Source organism: Eptatretus burgeri, chromosome 18 (assembly GCF_056783735.1).
Source record: "Eptatretus burgeri isolate ZD-2024b chromosome 18, Ebu_testis_v1, whole genome shotgun sequence".
In the NCBI taxonomy this organism is placed as follows: Eukaryota; Metazoa; Chordata; class Myxini; order Myxiniformes; family Myxinidae; genus Eptatretus; species Eptatretus burgeri.
In genome coordinates this window covers 35414811-35434859 of record NC_140978.1, presented here as the reverse complement: position 1 = coordinate 35434859, position 20049 = coordinate 35414811, and the positions used below count along the sequence as shown (strand labels likewise).

The window sequence follows — 20049 nt, the reverse complement described above, 5'->3', positions numbered from 1 at the left end:
GCCTCCACTGTAAGGTCCCGATACGCGATCCTGACTGATTGGTAAATGTCCTGTGCCAGCTCCTGCACTGTCTCACCCGGCTTTAATCTGCGGTGCTGGAGCTGGGCCCGCACCAGATCACAGTTCGCTGCAAACCCAAACCGACGGCTCAACGCCTCGCAAATGTGGGAGCTGGTCAACATCCCCTCCGCGATCACGTTTAACACATCTGCGGCTGGTCCCCACAACGTTGCCACCAAATTCCCTGTACGTTCCCGCTCATTCCACCCGTTTAGTCGGGAAATACACTCAAATTGCGTCAGAAAAGCTTCAACGCTCCCTGACCCGTCAAAATTTACCAGGGGGATCACGTTTACGGTGGCCGGCTTCTCAGTTTCTCCCTTGTCCGAATCCAGCCCAGGGATCAAACACCCTTGTGGCTGCGTATCCAATTTCGGAGCCCACTGTGGCCAAAGATGTTTTGTGGTGAGGGTCTCATGGGTCAATTTTGCCTCCTGTTCCAAAAGTTGAATGGACCGATTCACCTCTTCCCGCAGGATCTTCTGGGCCCGCACAACCTCCTCCAAGGCTCCGTCGCGAGTTTGTAGCTGCTCCTCAACCAACCCAGACACTCTACTTACAAAAGACGGCTCTACCAGGCCTTTATCCAAGACTTCATCTTGGCTCATAATTTTATCTTGTTCGTCCAAACGAGCCTCCAATCCTTTTACCTCCTCCGCCAAATTCATCCCTTGCTTCCTCAGCTCTCCCCACTCTTCTACTTGCAGCTGCATATGAGCATCCACACAGGCACGATGACGTTTCAGGCTTTCATCCACTTTATCAACCCGAATGTTCGTTGCATCAATTTTATCTACCAATTTTTCTCGTATATTTTCCCCCTCCAATGTAATTTCTATCTTTGTTTCCTCCAATCTATCCTCGAATTTACTTTGTATTTCCCCCAATTGAACATCCATACACTCCTGCATCTCAGTTTTCATTTTCTCCATCTCTTCCCCCAATTCATGTCTCATTAAATCAATCCGTGCACCCAACTGTTCCCCCATTACCCCCAATTGATCTGTCATTTCTGCCCTCTGTGCCGTCATGTCTGCCCTCTGTGTCACGAATTGATTTGCTATTTGTGCCGTCATTTCTGCCCTCTGTGTCACGAATTGATTTGCTATTTGTGCTGTCATGTCTGCTATTAAACGTTCCAACATTGTCTGGATCGTCATCGCACCGGTTTCCGGCGCTGCCGGCCCTGCTACGGGCGATGAAGCACGGTCCACGCTCGGAATGGGGGAGGTTCCAACCCTACCCCCGTCTCTCCCTCCTTCCCCCGACTCGCTGCCAGACACGTGGCCTTCCTCCTCAAACATCTGCACATCCGCCATGGTGCAGAAGTCCCGTTTGCCGCCAATTAAATTTAATTTGAAAAATCCCGCCAAAATTTTCCCGCGCTTTTCTGTAGTAATTTTATATTCCGATTCGTGGCGAGATTTCAGTTCTGGTATATTCTCCCGATACCAAATATAATTTAGAGGGGTTCGAACATCCAACACCCTGACACCAATGTGACGTCCACGGGACTGAACAGTCCCGCCAACGTAGAATGAGCCGAAACGATGGAGGCGGTTTATTTATCTATAACCCAAAGATGGCAGTTCTAATCGCTCTACCGCAAACGGGATGAGGAAGGTGGGACGAATCGCTTTTCACTGAGTTGATAACGTTTATTTTCTCCAACCAGAAATAACAAGACTCGGCAAGAAGAGGGATCCGGGGCGATTTGACGGGATGGTGGTGTGGGTTCGGGCGTGGGGAAAACACAAACAATTCCAATGGATATACCAATATCAAACCCTCTAAGGCGCCAGGTACACACACACACACACACACACACACACACACACACACACACACACACACACACACACACACACACACACACACACACACACACACGTAGCTGGTCCTGGTGGTCAGGCTGGCCCATGGTGCACACGCAACAGTCCCTGGATTGGCGCCGGACGAGCTGGGGTTGCGCTCGTCAGGGACAGGAGACACCGTGATACTGTCGACCTCCTGGTCTTGGCCCAAGTCCGCTCACAGCCGCCAGGGAACCAGTTCTGGCGCCAAGTTGCGAGCAGGAGAGGGAGGCAGGTCCGCCCGCCGTTCGACCCCGTACTCTGAGCCAGCAGAACCCCAGAGCCAACCAAGGTGAGGCACGAGGCTCAGGAAGGCCTCGAGACACGATGAAAACCAGGCTCGAATCAGCGCAACAACACAGCACGCTCCCAGCACAACAACCTCCACCAAAACGGTTTTTCTGTCCCGATCTTCTTCCTCTTCCTTTTCGACCCCGAACAGAACCTTTTTATCCTCCCGTCCTCGTCACTTCCAATCGAGCCGTTTTATTGGCCCTGCGCCGTCGCCTTCCGCCAATCGTGATCACGGGGCGGAGCCATCCGCAGCACTGTCCTGTGACATCACGGCCAGCCTCCAGGGACTACTAAAAGGGGTTTACGCAGACACCCTTACCCTATCCCGTGTCCCTATCTAATTACGTGGCAATTATCATTTCCCCTTGAAGAAATGGACATTTACTAGACAACTTATCACCACTGAATTGCTACTTATTACATCGAGATCCTGGTAAACTCGAACAGCATGGCATATCTAATTAAACATCCTAATTACCCTTTGAATGCATACCCCCCTCAAACGTAACAATATTTTTTAAACTATGAGGAATTGAAAGCTAATCTTTTGCATGGTGTGTAGAGCCATTTTGATCTACATTTAAGAAATTTTCCAGCAAAATCTGAGGAGATGACCTGGGGACCCTTAGGTGAGTTGGCACGGAATGACCCCACACGGGTTACTGGTTAGTTCACGTAGATGAAGAATCATGGGAGCCGCCAACCTTTCGCACACCATTTTGGAGATATCGTTTTCAGCGACTTCTCTTCAGACTACGAGTCAGGACATCTTCCAGCAGGATATGGATGACATCATCGAGCAAGTTCCTGGGAGCATGACTATTGCCGACGATATATTGGCAGAAGAAATTGTGAAAACTGTTTCATTGTTTCTCTGTTGGAAAAGTTGAAGTTAACTTCTAACTGGATAATCACTTCACTTCTTCAAGTACACTCCAGTAATTATGGAGCAAATTGTGGATTTGACATTTTGCACATTACTTCAATTCAACTGACTCCACAACCTTCACAAACATTCTTCTTGAACTGAACTTTTATGAGTACAGTGTCACCTTTAATATCTCAACAGGGGGAATGTGGACGTTAATCTTTAAAATGGACGCATTCCGTGGACCATTTTTGCACCCAACTTCCGGAAAAAAAACATTCCATAAACCCTTAACATGACGAGAAAGGGTCCAGCAAAGAGCTCCGTCATTCCATCAGTTTGGATGTGACAATTGACGTGATGAAGTGCATTGAGTCAGGTGAGCGCGCAGTGGACACTGGCCATCGGCCACAGTGAGAGGGCATCAACTCGAACATCAAGCATCGACTCTCCACCACCAATGCTCTACCCATCCGAAGAGACATCTTCAGATGACGAAGCAGGCAAGCCTGCATCTCCATCCTTGAAACCAACCCCGACACTTCACACCCGCACCATTCCCGTCCCGACAAGCAATCTCGGCCCTACATTTGGATGAGTACTGAGTACATCCCCCCCCCCCCGCCCCCCGTAACTGTTCATATAATTGTCCATTTGTGTATTTAATATGTCATTAAGTGAGAGGTTAAAGTTATGTTGGGGTGAGAAAAAATGTGCACTGATCACGCAACCCCCCCCATGTGATCCCCCCCCCCCATTATAACGACATCAATGTGAATATCACGTCTGATCAACGTAGCGCTTTCTCGGAAGTATCTACGACGTTAAGTGGAAACTTACTGTATATGTGCAGCATACAGTTTGCCCTCTTCCTGTATACCAATGGTGATATTAGGTAACCCACTCAGAGACTCTCTTCTGCCATTGTCTATTGATATTATATCCACCTTAAGATGCATCACTTCAATCCCCATAGTGGTTAAAAAATCCCAATCAACATTCCATCGATTCAATCCATTCTACCTGCACCATCCATCATTCTACCTGCACTATCCATCATTCTACCTGCCCTATCCACCATTATACCTGCCCTATCCACCATTATACCTGCCCTATCCATCATTCTACCTGCCCTATCCATCATTCTACCTGCCCCATCCATCATTTTACTTGTCCTATCCATTCTACTTGCCCTATCCATCATTCTACTTGCCCTATCCATTATTCTACCTGCCCTATCAATCATGCTACCTGCCCTATCCATCATTCTACCTGCCCTATCCATCATTCTACTTGCCCTATCCATCATTCGAAATGCCCTATCAATCATGCTACCTGCCCTATCCATCATTCTACCTGCCCTATCCATCATTCTACCTGCCATAACCATCATTCTACCTGCCATAACCATCATTCTACCTGCCCTATCCATCATTCTACCTGCCATAACCATCATTCTACCTGCCCTATCCATCATTCTACCTGCCCTATCCATCATTCTACTTGCCCTATCCATCATTCGAAATGCCCTATCAATCATGCTACCTGCCCTATCCATCATTCTACCTGCCCTATCCATCATTCTACCTGCCATAACCATCATTCTACCTGCCCTATCCATCATTCTACCTGCCCTATCCATCATTCTACCTGTCCTCTCCATCATGCTACCTGTCCTATCCATCATGCTACTTGTCCTATCCATCATGCTACTTGTCCGCCGACACAGGATCTTGCTTTTGTCTCTGTGTGAGCAGGATGTGTCTGTGTTAAGATTGGCTTTTTCATCGATACTATCCCGTTGGACAGACAAGGCAGCTGCTCCTGACCTTTACATAGTTCCGGGTTAAAGTGTAACCCCAGCTCGAACCGAAGCAGCCATCTGGCACAGCAGCAGCTGGACTCATTGCCCCATAAGGAAGGGATAAAGCCTGCTGTCCGACATGCTCGCTCTCCTTTGTCGATGTTCCACATCCTTGAGGTGGGTAACCTTGACAAGTTTCAAATTCCCTGTCCACGTAAAAGTCAGGCTTAACTATTCATTCCCCTTAACTGCAGGAACTGCTAATCTGTCAACAGCAAAAGCGTCACGTGACGTTCCACTGGCAAGACAACAGCAGCAATCGATCAACTGTTCATTCTCAAGTTTATTTATTTTTTTCCAACCATCTGCTCAATCGGACAGCAGGACGCCCTGAGCCAACCACGCAGCTTGTAGCCTGCTAAGCCAAAAATGATAATTTTCAATTACTTTTACAGCTGGAGAAGAGCCCACGAGGTTAAGGACAATTTCACGGCAAAAGGAGTGGAACCCGACAGGTGTTCGCCACATTGGCATGGTCCGATCGTGTACCTGATGTCATCCTCGTTGGCAAAGATGATCACGGCACGGGCGTTGACGTGTTTCAGGAGGCGACGGATGATCCAGTCAAAAATGCCTGCTTTTGGCTCACGTGGGATCTTGAGAGATTCGGCAACGCACACGCCACCTGTGGGGGGGGGGGGGGGGGGGGGAGATACGTGCCATGCCTCAATCACCTGAGATAAGCAAAACAGGTAGAACACGCGTCACCGTACACACCGATCGGGTTCCCATCGTGTGACTGCCTTTTTGGCTGCTGGTTGCATCATTGTGGTTAGGGGCGCAGCTGTGCCACTGATGCAGTGCCCCTATTACCAGTATACTGGTGCTCCTTTCGCCGACCTCGGAAGGATGGCAGGCTGAGTCAACCCCTTGGTGTTAATTCAGTGGCCAACGGGACTCGAACTCAGGACCCTAGGATCCCAGGCCACCACCCCAACAGCTAAGCCAACACCAGGCTTACTGACCAGGTAAGAGGAACAGCAGCACGTGTGCAACAAAAGTAGCCAATCACAGGCGGTTTCACAAGTGATGATTTCCCAATTAGCCAATCACAATTAAGTTTTCTGAATAAATCACCCACAAATTCACCTTGGGACGGTACACATTCACCAATTTTCTCATGACATTTTGATTGCTGCTTTGATTAAAACAATATCAGCTTTCTGGGGGGGGGGGAATAATTAAATTATGATTAAACATTCATTGTAGTGATCATGATCATAAACTCAACATTTGTAGTGAGTGTGGGGAACCGCTTGTAACAAATGAAAATACCTGTATATCATCCATTTACATAAAATGTGATGAGATGAACAGCAGAATGGAATGTGTTCAGTTACCAAGCAGCAAGCTCGCGCTTGCCAAGCTAACCGTCTCTTATCAACAGTTTCTCAAGGAGTGCTGAAGCCACTGAACGAGCGATCTCCAAGAAAGTTGGATTTCAAACTGAACACACCCCTCGAATGTTATAACGAGGTGGAGCCTGCACACCATATTAGCTCATCGCCCAATCACACAACAAAGCCCTTTCAATGCACCGCCCACATTTCCTCGGGGAAGTGCATTAACGCCTGCGCATGGTATCGCTTGCTTACTCCCCATGGATGATTTACTTTGTCCCTGGGAAGTAGGACGACATGAGTCGGCCGTGGCCGTGGCCTTGTAGTTAATCAACTGAACTCCTTGTGTTTTCACTTTTGTCCACCGAAGGAGAGATTCGCCATCAATCCGAGTCGAGGAGTCATGGAGCACCTACTTCTTCGTCCGTGTGCTCTTTTGACCTGACGGTGTACGTGTGTGCGTGCGCGAGCGTGGGTGACCGCGACCTTTCGGCGAAATTGACAGCTGGTTTCGAATTTCCCCGCACGCACTTCATTTCATTTCAAGATGTCACGCCTAGCGATTTCAAAATGAAAAGGTGGTAAATAACATGACGCTTGGTATTTTTTCGACATGTCCCGGTGGTTCCAACATATTGCATAAAGGCCCAGCAAAGTTCACCCATCGCAAGTCGCTGAACTACTGCAACACAATCGTGTGAACAATCATTTGTGTAAACGAGCTTTTCCATCAGACAGCCATCATGCCAGCCCATCTCAATGTCACTATTCTTTTCTGCTGCAGGACAAACCAGCTTGCAGCAAATCCATTTTGTTCCCAATTATAGATTTATCATGTTGTCGGACACCAGTCTGTCGTGACACGTTCGGAACAATCCACTTCTCAGACTTCTTTCTTGTGTTTGGCTCTGCAACGTGCGCTGTCCGGTTCACTGCTCTCTTCCCAAAGGCCGACGCAACATCAGTCTTTGCGTGTAACGGTAACTCCATATTTTACCTTATTCCAAGATAAACGTGTAAACGTTGATGAGAGATTAAAAAAAAACAAAACATAAACAACTACAATGGCACTCGGTTCGAGGGCAAACCTCCGCCAGCCTCAACAGTTTACGTATCGTATCCCACTGTTAGTCTGGATCTGAATGCAAACATTAACCAAAATCGAATTGGCTTGATCTTGTCACTTACCCAAATCATCCACCAATTTTTGTCATAATCCGTCCACAAATTTTTGAGATATCATGCCACGTATTGATTTTGGCCCGATCTCTCAATGATGAAGAATCACTTAGAAAATTATAGTATTCGGACCCGGATCTTCACCAAAATCGAATCGATTCTTCCTTGTCACACACCCAACCTGCCCACCAAGTTTCGTCTGAATACGTCCATAACGTTTTGAGATATCATGCTCACAGACAGACAGACAGACAGACAGACAGACAGACAGACAGACTGGGGTAAAAACATAACCTCCATCCACCTTCGGTGGTGGAGGTGATATTTGTTCCCTTGCAGGAAGGTCAACACTGGAGGAGGCTGTTCAACCAATCACAGCCCGTACTAAAGTTGCTCGTCGGTGCTCTTTCCTTTTAAAATGTGGAGCATCATACAACGAAGCAGCACGTACCATTTTTAAAGTCTTTGGTATGATTTGGCCGTGGTTCGAACGACTGATCTCCCAGACCCGGAGTAGACACTCCACCTGTTACACCACAGACTTTGGTTTAAAACAAAACAACAAAAACAAAAATGACTTCCAATACCAGGGATCGAACCCAGGAATCCTAACTACTCGACCACATGGAATTTCTAGAATTTCGAATTTCTTCTCTAAAAGAGGTTGTGTTAACTAACAGTGCCTTTTGATATTTAATGCACTACGGTATTGTAACGTTTATCAAACAGTACAGGTACTTATGACAACTCTAAGGGCATGAAGGATAGCCTAGAGATATGGACACTCACATCTGAGTGATCTATAGCCTGGGTTCAAATATCCACTCAGCTTGGTGTTTTGCATGCAGGACGAGGAATCGATGCATGCGCCATCCACCAGAAGGACGTTAAGCTGGAGGACCTGCCTATTAGCACTGGCCGTTGGTTGTTGGTGGACGTTAAATAGCTCACGGTGGATCTATCTTACAAAGAATCGGTGAGTTATCCTGAGTAGCACCCTGAACAAATTACAAATTCCTGCCCAAATAAACTTGTCAAGCGTCAGGCCTGGCCGGCTGGTCTGTTTAAGACTTGTGCCAAAAACGTTCCGAGAGAGCGAGATTGGCACACGGTCAAAGTCAGACACAAAGTGGGGTGAAGAGGAAACAGCACGAGATTGTTGGATGCAGCGCGACACAAGGAGAGGAGCTTCAGCTGAAATGGGCAGAGTGATGAGAAAATATTCATTGGTGTCAACGAAGAACAGGATCAGTCCCAGAATGCCACCTTGAGGGATGCCGCCTGTTAGAAGTAGAGCATCGACAATAATGCCATCCAAAGCAACAGGCTGCCTTGTGAGAGGATACAGGAAATCTCATAGCCAGTCTCGGAGGGGACTATGGATACCATTAGTTGGCAGTTGGGAAAGCAAGGCTGTTGTGATCGACGGAATCAGAGGTGCAGATGTATCCACTAAGATGGCCCTGAACTCTTGTTCGAGATTGATTGAGATCACGGACATCCTTCCTCTGTTGACGCAGAAGCAGTATCTCCCGGGTAAAGATACCTTGGGGGAAACTAGATTGATGATCGGAGAATAACTTTGAAAAATACACGAGTATTGAAGTTTGCGGCGATGATCGATTCCGTGACTGTTTATGATGGAGAGAAGTCTGACTGGACTATAGTTGAGAGATTCCATTTTGAAATGAAGGACAAGATCAGGTAAAGAAAGCTCGTGGATGAGTAGCCTTGAAAAAAACATCAGTGTGGGTTTAGGTGATGTGGTGAGTTATGAAAGGGAAAATACAAAAGTCTGATGTTGGCTTAGCGGTTAGGGTGGCTTGGTTGGGATCTTGGGGTCCTGAGTTTGAGCCCCTGTCAGCTATTGAATTAACACCAGGTGGGGTTGACTCAGCCTGTCATCCTTCTGAGGTCGGTAAAATGAGTACCAGTGTACTTATAATGGGGGAACTGCATCAGCGACACAGATACGCCCTCAGCCAATGATGCTCCCCACAGTCTCGTGCTGCACATGCAGGAAGGAGGAGGAGAGAACATACATATTATGCTTCTGATGCAGTGCCCCCTCTGTAGGTTCGGGCAGAAATTTGGAATTTGGCCATGATGGCAGCGATAGCTCCCCGACTCTTCACAAAGGACACCATTGGATCTTTAACGTCCACAAATGAATGCTGGCAGATGGTCCGCCTGGTTTAGTGTTCATCCGAGAGACGGTACACACATTGATGCATCGCCTGCCAGGATGTAGATACCAGACAGTAGGATGACAATTTTTGCTGAGTTGAGATTCGAATCCTGGCGAGACAGCTTAGAGGAGAGTGTGTATATCTCTAGGTTATCCTACGATCAGAGCATCCAGGTGGACATTTGAGCTGAAAAAAAAACACACACATGAAAGCAAACTGCACCAAAGTTCACGGCAGGATAATGAAGTGTGCCAATCAGACTCTCCAGCAAAGACAAAGATGCACCGTATGGAATGGAGCACCGGTCTTAGTCATGAAGACAAGCGTCATTCTACGACGTCGGCAGAACGATGGACGGAATCAAGAGAATGTCGATGAAAGAATGCCAACCGTCCTTGCTTCCCATGGTGGTTCGCGTGCTTCAATCAACGTTCTGTTGGTTCCAACTGTGGAGGCAATGTAGTTGAGGGAAGCGATAACCTGCGTTCGTGAAAGTTGTCGAAACGACTGACTGTACATCCTTTGTAAAATAAATATGGGAAGGCTACAGTTCAGGAGGCATGCTTGGGTGTTTGGAAGTTCAGTGTTGATCTTGGAAACCTGTTTTTGCATCTTGTATCACATGGTTGATCATAGTAAAATATAAGTTAATAAACCTATGTGGATATCTTGGTGCAGTTTGCTCTGAGCTTCATGAAGGTTTCGTCAAGAAAGACTTCATGGCAAACAAAATAACAAAGAATAAATAATCACAACTGGCCTTTTTTTTCGATCGGATGCAGTGTATGTAATGTCCATCATGACCCCGTGTTGGGCCGGCAGGATGGCCTCGACGTACGCTACGCACACTCGCCTCTCGGCTGTCTTGCCTGGGTTTGAACACCGAACTAGTTATAAACTGTCATCCTAGAGTTTCACAGGTAGGGTGATTCATCAATGTGTGTGCCGTCCCTCGGTTGGATGTTAAACTGGGCATCTCGTTTGCTAGCATTAGTTGATGGACGTTAAAGATCCCATGGTATCCTTCGCGAGGAGTCGCACGAAGAGGGACAGCCGCACTCCTAGCAAAGATGCAAACCAGCAGCTACAAGCTGCACATGTAACGATGATGATGACGACATTCTTCACAAGCGAAAGAATAGATGAGGTGCATTCACCACAAGCAGACTCGCCCAATATAGCCACTAACATTTCTCTTTGGATGGTGAGAGACCTGTGAGTCTAAATGGACCACGAGGTGAACTTGATGTCAAGCTCTTGTATGTCGGAGGACAGACAATGGTTACAATCTTTATGGATTGATGGCAGGTCCCCATTATTGAGGTTAGGTTTTCAGATAGACAAGGGAAGGTGCTTTCTGGCAATTGCTTCACTGCATGAAATAGTTGCACCAGGAATGGGTTGTTGGGTGGGCTAGCTGGAGGCATGAAGGCTTGATCCGATGAAGGATAGAGAGTAGAGTATTGAGAAATGAGTCACAAGCACTGCTTAGGTCCTGAAATGATGAGATAGCAGGCCAATCAGGGGAAAATATGGTGGCCAGCAGTCCAGACCAATCTCCCTGATTCAACTTTCTGACATGACAGTAAGACTTCAAGATTACATGATATGAGAAGCCAATGGGAACTTACGGGAGAGCAAGAAAGGACGGAGGGGAAGTTGGACATGATCAGGTCAAGCAGAAAGTTGGAGCCATTCAGGGTAATATGGACTGGGTCTCCAACTGATTGGTTAAGGTCTGAAGTGTTGTAAAATCCCTTTCACAGCAATACCATGGGCAGTAGTTTGAGGACCGATTCCAAGCCAGCTGGAATGGAGTCAGTTAACGACAGCACAGATGAGGAAAAGATATCTCGGGGTATGAAGATAGGAGGGAGTCGAAGTTGGTTGTGAAGGACTGCTACACAGGGTCATCATAGTTAACAGGGCGGTAGATCATGCTGATATAAGACAAGACATTGCTGCGGAGAGGGGAACGTATCCAGCTGTATATTTAAAAAAGCATTGGAATGGGATTGGACTTGGGGGATGTGGGGGTGCTATGGGAAAGGGAGTTCCTGACAGTCTGCATATCAATATGCGCACATCCATTTTTATTATTTATTTATTTATTTTAGATACATAGTCCCGAGGCTCGTGGAAGAGCTACAATTAGTACAATGAATGGAGCAGGACACAACGGGACAAAAGGAACAGTTGGGAGAAGGGGGGGGGGGGAAACACCAACACCAAGGTTGAAGGCCATGCAAGATAGACTTGTACAAGCAATGGGTGTGGGGAGGAATGAGGTGCAGGAAAAGATGCATAGGGTAGAGAAGATGGATACAGAAGGAAACTCTCAGGAGGGAAAACTAGAAATTTGGAAGGAGTAAAGGATTGGGGTGAGGTTGGGGGGGGGAGGGGGATGAGGGTAGAAAACATCATGGTTTTGCATTGGGGCAGACTTGAGATGGTGTCACCTTGAAAACCTGGAGGGAAGAATGAGATTGAAGAGAATGTGGATGTTGATTCCACAGGCAGGATACACGAGGAATGAATGAGTGGAGGTGAGCAGTGATCCTGGATTTAGGTAGGTTAACTAGAAATGGGTTCATGGTGGACCGTGTGTGCCCTGCAGAAACATGATGGGGTTGGGGTGGGGGCATGGAAAGAGCAGAGGGTGCAAGACAAAGCAAGGAAAGAGCAGAGGGTGCAAAACCAGAAAGGAAGTGGTGGAAGACAGAGAGACCGCCGACCAGTCTTCGATAGCGAAGTGATAGACCCAGTGACTCAACTTCATCACAGGAGATATTAATAATATCGAAGGCCTTGTTTTTGTTTTAGATTCCGATTATATTGAAGGACGGTATCAAGCTGAGCAAGATGTGAGGTGGAGGAGTCAGCCCAGAAGGGTTGAGAGCAGTACTCCATCAAGTTGCAGATGAAGGCCTTGTAAGTGAATAGCAATTCAGGTGTGCAAGGAAGGACCTTGCATGATGTAAGATTCCCAGTTGGTGACTGGCTTTTGAGGCCAACTTTGAAATGTGGCTTGCCCAAGAAAGGTCATGGTAGATCGTGAGACCAGGAGCTTGAATGACTGAAATTCCTCAAGAGGATTGTTAAGAAAGTAGATGGGAGGGTTTGCCAGACCGTCCTTTTGGAGAGAGAGAGAGTGAGAGTGAGAGTGAAATTTTTTCATGATTGAAAGACATATTCCAAGTGTTTGAACAGCTTATGATTTTTCAAGGTCTGAAGAGAGGGAAGAGATTGCAGCCTGTCTGTCTGAAGGATGAGAGATGTCACAGCAGAAGGTGGAGTCATCAATAAATAGATGAAGAAGATTTTCCAGAGTCAGAGAGATCACTTATGAAGATTAGGAGGAGGACTGGGCCCAAAACACTGTCTTCGAGCACTTCAGCCTTTTTGGGAGGGGGAGATGAAAGGATTCTGTTAAGAGCCACACGTTGGCTATGCGAGTCAAGGAAGTCAGTCCATCCATCCATTAGGACCATACTCTGTGCAGAGCGTTGGTGCCGCCAAAGCAGTCTCCTTGGCTATTGGGAACAATCCTGGACGGGTCGCCACTCCGACACAGTATACCAGCATGCTGGCACTCATTTTGCCGACCTCGGAAGGATGACAGGCAGAGTCAACCCCACCTGGTGTTAATTCAACAGCTGAGCGGGATTTGAACTCAGGACCCTACGATCCCAAGCCCACTACCTTAACCATTAAGCCAACACCAGGCATAGGAAGTCAGTAATGGACCACAATACGTCCGTATCTAACTCTGTTTCGTGCAACATTACTGGGGGCAACTTTATTCTTGATCAAGAATTCAAAAAATATTATAAGCATTTAGAAAATGTGTGTCGCCAATCCTAAAAATTGCTCGTAAAAGCGTAAAAAACGAATAATTTCGGTAAATAACGTCACATTAAATTTTGCTGACCAGTCGATTCACGTGATAAAATAGGCCAATCGGCGTTACCGTATTTGACGCTCAGTGAAAATAATGACGTAGTTTCACAGAATAACCCAATCACTGTCGCCGTGCCATTGCACTGCGAACCAAAGATGGTGGCAGTTCTACGGCGGATCGTACATTTTCTTCAAAATTTTGCGTTATGCACGTAGATTCTCCAACAAAAAGTAACTTCATCGTGTTCAATAATGAATCGTGGAAACGATTTGTCGATTTCGCTATCAAATGGGTGAATTACGACTGCAAAGAGAGTGATATAGTTACCGAGATTGCAACAAAGCTTGGTATTGATTTTCACGATACTGCTACATTTATTACGGCTCAACCCTCGCCGTCGAGTAACAATGGCAACCACTACAATTGCGACAAGCGCTTCTGTGACATCAGTAAAATCAGAAGAAAAGAGAAGTCATTTGCAAATAAATCTACTTCTCAAGGACAAGGAATGTGTAAACTCATCCACCATGCATTGATAATGACTTTAAAATTAACTTGTGTAACGTTAAGGGGCTGTCACACCTTGACGTTTTAGCCAGCGTATGGCAAGGTGTCAAAATGTATGTAAAACGCTGGCGTACGCTGAACCATTGATGTTTTTTTTTTAAAGTTTTCGGTGTATAATAACGTGTTTGACGTATGCATAACGTATTAGTAACGTACACAGAACGTTTTAATCACATATAGATAACTTATACCAACGAATGCTGAGCGTGTTGTCAGCATTCACAACCTATGCTCAACGATAGTCTAACTTATGCATAGCGTGGCAGCATATCGCCGACGATCACATGGCGTAGGCTATTCATAGGCTGCGGCTCGACGATTCAAATCTTAACCGCACTAGACATCGAAGTGTGAAGCCGCTGTCACACCTTGACGTTTTAGCCGGCGTATGCCGACGTAGGAAAAATTTGCCGAACCAAGCTGGCACACGTCGAATACATTATGGGTAAGTTTTGTATACGTTAAGAGCACGCTGGCATACGTCGTAGTTTTCTGGCATACGTCGTCATACGCCGAGTACGTCGAGAAATTTTCAGCATGTTGAAAATTACTCGACGTACTCGGTGTATGACACGCGTTCCGCATATGCTGGCATAAGTTGTAGGCACGTTACGCGATCGTTGGCACATGTCGACACACGTTACTTGTAAGTTACTCACAAGTCGAAACACGTCAAGGTAATGGTTAGTGTCAGTGTTCCAGACTCCCTGGTTTTTTTTTTTCTTTTTTTCTTCGGCATGACGTTGATGTTGACACTTCGATTTCTAGTTCGGTTATGATTTAAATCATTGATCGGCAGCCTATTAATTATATTATATTACAACCGCACTCGAGATCGAAGTGTCAACATCACCGTCATACCGAAGAAAAAAAAAACCAGGGAGTCTGGAACACTGATGCTAACCATTACCTTGACATGTTTCGACTTATGAGTAACTTACAAGTAACGTGTGTCGACGTGTGTCAACGATCGCGTAACGTGCCTACAACACGTTACTCATAGGTTAGAAATAAGTTTCGGGTACGCTAACCATTAGGGCCCTGTCACACCTTGACGTTTTAACCAGCAATGGCAACGTATAAAAATGTATGTAAAACGTTGGCGTACGCTGAAATTTTGATTTTTTTTTTAAAGTTTTGGCCATATTCATAACGTGTTGGTCGTATGCATAACATATTAGTAACGGGCACAGAACGTTTCGTTGTGTTATTGATAACTTTTACCAACGAATGCTTAGCCAGTTGTCGGCATTCACAACCTATGCCCAATGATAGTTTAACTTACGCATACCACGCTAAACGTATCGCCGGCGAACTCGTGGCGTAGCCTGTTAAGAACCTGCCGGACGCCGATTTAAATCATAACCGCCTGAGAATTTGAAGTGTCAACATCGCAGTCACACCTTGACGATTTTGCCAGCGTATGCCTGCCTATGAAAAATGTGTCTAAAACGCTAGGCGCACGTCAAATACGGTATGGGTAAGTTGTGTATACGTTAAGAGTAGGCTGGAAAACAATGAAGTATGCTTTCATATTACGTGGTACGTGTAATACGTCGTGAAATTTCAAGCATGCTGAAAATTTTACGACGTACTCGGCGTATGGCTAATACGTTCCGCATGCATTGTCATATGTTCCTGGCAAGCTCCGCGATCGTTTACACACGATGGACACACGTTACTTGTAGGTTACTCATAAGTCGAAACACATCAAGGTAATATTTAACATACCCGCAACCTAATTTTCAACCAATGGGTAACATCCTTTTAACCTATGAGTAGCGTGCTCTGAACCTATGTTTAACGTGCTTGAAACCTATGAGTAACGTGCATTGAACCTATTTGTAACTTGCCTTGAACCAATGACTAGCGTGCTATGAACCTATGAGTAACGTGCGTTTAACCTCTGTGTAGCATGCTTTGAATCTAAGTGTAACGTGCTTCAAACCTTTGAGTAACATGCTATGAACCTATGTGTAACGTATCTGAAACACACATTGTCGTATGTAGACGAATTAGATTGACGTCTTCCAGACGACCACAGCACTTACTGAACGTGTTTCTAACTTACATCTACCGTGTAATGGCGTATTGGTGTATACAAATGGGCTTCACAAGAGGAACCCATCATTGTTCCAGAATCCATGTTGAGTAGATGTCAATGCCAGTCGTATCAGTAGTAGTAATACTATTAGTAGTAGTTGGTGTGCATGACAGTAGTAATAGTAGTAGTAGTTGTAGTAGTAGCATTGGTAGTAGTCGTATGTCTATGTCAGTAGTAGTATGTGAGCGTGATGGGGAGGGTGTGGGTGATGATGGATCCTCTTATCGTCCACGAATAGGAGACAACTTTGCACCATTGTTCGATGTTCTTTTCGGCTAATTTTTTTTCCTCATTCCCACGATGAAATATTTATTTGTTTTACTTTTTAAATTATTAAAACGACTTTGACAAATGCATAATGTACTAGTAATGAACACAGAACGCTTCGATAACTTATAGATAAGTTATACCAACGATTGTTTATCGTGTTTTAGTCATCCACAACCTATGCCCACCGATAGTCTAGCGTATGCATAGCGTAATAATTCCCAAGCACGTTATTCATAGGTTATAAATAAGTCACGGGAACCCTAAACATTACTTTGATGTGTTTCGACGTATGAGGAAATTTCAAGTAGCGTGTTGCGAAGTGTGAACAACGTTCGTGTAGCGTGCTTACAAAACGTTACTCATAGGTTAGAAATAAGTTTCGGGTACGCGAATGATACCTCTATGTGTTTTGACTTATGAGTAACATACAATTAACGTGTGTCAATGATCGCATAACGTGCCTACAACTTATGGCCAGCGTAGCGGAACGTGTGAGCCAAACGCCGAGTACGTCGTAAAATTTCAAGCATGCAAAATTCTTTGGACAACCAAAAAGTACAACGTTTTAAACCAGTGTAATATGACCTACGGTAGTGTTTTTCAGCGTGCACCTGACGTATACATAATGTATTCGACGTGTGCCAGCGTTTTAGACAAATTTTTCATAAATCGGCATAAGCTGGCTAAATCGTCAAGGTGTGACAGCCCCTTTACCTTGACGTGTTTCGACTTATGAGTAACTTACAAGTAACGTGTGTTGACGTGGGTCAACGATCGTGTAACGTGCCTACAACTTATGGCCAGCGTTATGCGGAACGTGAGTCATACGCTGGCATACGTCGAAAAATTTCAAGCATGGAAAATTTGTCTAACACCTCGGCGTACTACGACGTATGCCAGTGTGCTCTTAACGTATACAAACTTACCCATAACGTATTTGACGTGTGCCAGCGTACTACGAAAAAAAGCCAGCGTACTATGAAAAAAGCCAGCGTACTACGACGTATGCCAGCGTGCTCTTAACGTATACAATCTTACCCATAACGTATTCGACGTGTGCCAGCGTTTTAGCCAAATTTTGCATACGTCAGGCATACGCTGGCTAAATCGTCAAGGTGTGACAGGGCCTTTAGATTGGACCTGTGAATGATGCATCATTCATGATGATGATGATGATTTGGTGGAAGACCAAGTTAGTGACTTTGTATCATGTTCAACTTGCTGTAGTAGTACAATTTTACTGTAATTTTGGAATCATGGTTATTCAGGGAATTATAACCGTCAATTATTTGATATTAAACTTAAAGCCATTATTGGAGGGGGGCAGACGTAGACTACAGGAACTTTTGCAAATCTGTTAACTGGGGATCAGCGAAGCAGCTGTGCATACAACAGCCTTCCCTTCCATGTGTGTTTCATTCAAATTCACCTCGTATCTCTTTGTAGCCTCGAAAGTGAGGCTATGTATACTTTTATGATATTGTAAGTATAAATTTCACGGAAAAAAGAGTGAGGAAATATTCGCTTGGTTACAAAGAAATCCTACGTCAACAAACATGGAAATGCTGTTGTTTTAACCGGCATCGCTGGTCCCTCTCTCACAAAAGCGCAAAAATTACTTACGTCCGCCCCTCCTATAGCATGCTGGCTTGTATTGTAAGCAGAGAATGTAAGGAGAGAATGAAAACATTTGTTGGGAGAAATTACACAACACAAAGTCCATTTCATCTAATTTCAGCCAATTTTCCAGAAATTTATGGAAAATGTTGAATTTTGAAATGCCTGTCTCATAAAAGGCATACTATATTCTGGCTACAAAAGAGGTGTTTTGAGATTTAAAAAAAAAAATTTACAATACAATATCTATTATCTAATATTGTAATGTTACATTTAAAATAAATAAGCAATCTAATTGCATTCTCTTTAGTTGTCTTTGCATCTTCTATCATTTCATCAATGGAAATACAGGAACAGACATGAACATACTGGATAACCAACCGAGTGACTTACACGGAGGACAGCCAAGCCAAAAAGCGTGTGCTTCATTCAGATGGCAAGGACAGCCAACGAGAGTGGAGAAAACGTCACATGCTTCCAGAGAAGTTCATAATTTGCCACTCAAACAAGTACAAACGTAATAATATAACTGGTAAAAGGTCAATTGTAAGGTTAGTGAAATGTGAGCTTATTTGTGGTGGGCAGCTCCTGGAAGCTGCGAAGCAAAAGGAAGACATTGCACTTCTACAGCAGATACAGGGTGAAGATTTGGTAGCCCGTGAGTTGCAGTACCATCGTGACTGTCACAGAGCCTACACAAGGTTCCTGAGTAAGCCGTGTAAGCCTTTGACACCCATTCAGAGTGGCTATACGAATGCTTTCATTGTATTCAGTGAAGAAAGGGTGAAAAAAAGATTAATTCAAAATAAAGAAATCTTGACTTTGTCGAGATTAAACCGTATATTTATCCACGCGATCAAAGAGGTTGAAAATGTAGATGCTCCTTATTAGGACCTGGAATTTAATGACGCGTCTGCAAAGAACATTCCCGCAACTTGTGTTTGTCATGCCCGCCAATAGAAGCATGAGTGACATCGTCTTCAGTGAAGGACTTTGTGCAGAAGACCTAGCCCAGGAACTTGTTGATGACACCGACACTACTTCTGCAGAAAGTTCAACAGATGATGCAGTTAACCAATTGAAAGAGGTAGCAATGCATCCCAGCCAAACTGTCTGCAAATGTTATTTAATGCTGCCTTAACATTGAAGTTATCTATTGACAACAAGAACCTCACAGTCCCATGATCATACATTTGGAGTCTCATTTGTTAATGGGTTTTCATTAAATCTAAAACATCTGTTCCACTCAAGACTTTTCCCAATTTCCCTGCCTCTTTTTCTCTCGGTGTTGGTGTTGTGTGTGGTTTAGTTTGTGGTTTGTTTCAGTTTGTGTGGGTGCTGATGGCTCAAACGAGATTAAGCGCATAAATGTTAATGATAATAAAAATAATAATATATTCTTATCATTAATACTCTTAGTATTATTATTATTATTATTATTATTATAAATGCACGTGATAAATTTATGAAGCCCAACAGATAATAACATGTTCACTGAACAATCTGATTAAAAAGCCAGGAAGCCATCATACACTTCATGTACCATTTGTTAATATGCATTTTTATCAACTGCTCGTTATAAATTTCTGAGCACTCCTTGTGCGTGGGGACATGGGATATTCTTAATCAGTGACACATTTTCCACAAACCCATTAAAGTTTTAAGTTGCCCCCATCATTGTTGCACGAAAATTGAAAATTAAACACATATGTACTGCATGCCCTATATGGCCTATAAACCATTGTTTGTTGGCATTGGATGCCATGCTAGTCTGTATTGAATGCTCGAGATAGGGCCAGAGAGACGGCTGTGGTCTCATGCCTGACATCGAGGGCCTCCATTCATTGCTGGGCGAGTCGAAGCAGCATGTCCAAGGTGGAGTGACCTCATCTGAATCCAACTGGGTGATCTGAGATGAGGTTGTTTGAGAAAAGGAAGGATTT

General features: G+C 44.9%; 1 protein-coding gene and 1 pseudogene across 1 annotated transcript in view; one reads left to right on the top strand and one right to left on the bottom strand.

The window, feature by feature from the left end:
* LOC147008869 (metabotropic glutamate receptor 8-like) overlaps positions 1-20049 on the bottom strand; it is a 579707-nt gene that overhangs the window by 338841 nt on the left and 220817 nt on the right. The window contains exon 4 of the mRNA XM_085863764.1: positions 5429-5564. Within this exon, the coding sequence (XP_085719890.1) occupies positions 5429-5564 (136 nt within the window). The remainder of the gene's footprint in view (positions 1-5428; positions 5565-20049) is intronic.
* LOC147008870 (uncharacterized) lies at positions 10663-19291 on the top strand (annotated as a pseudogene).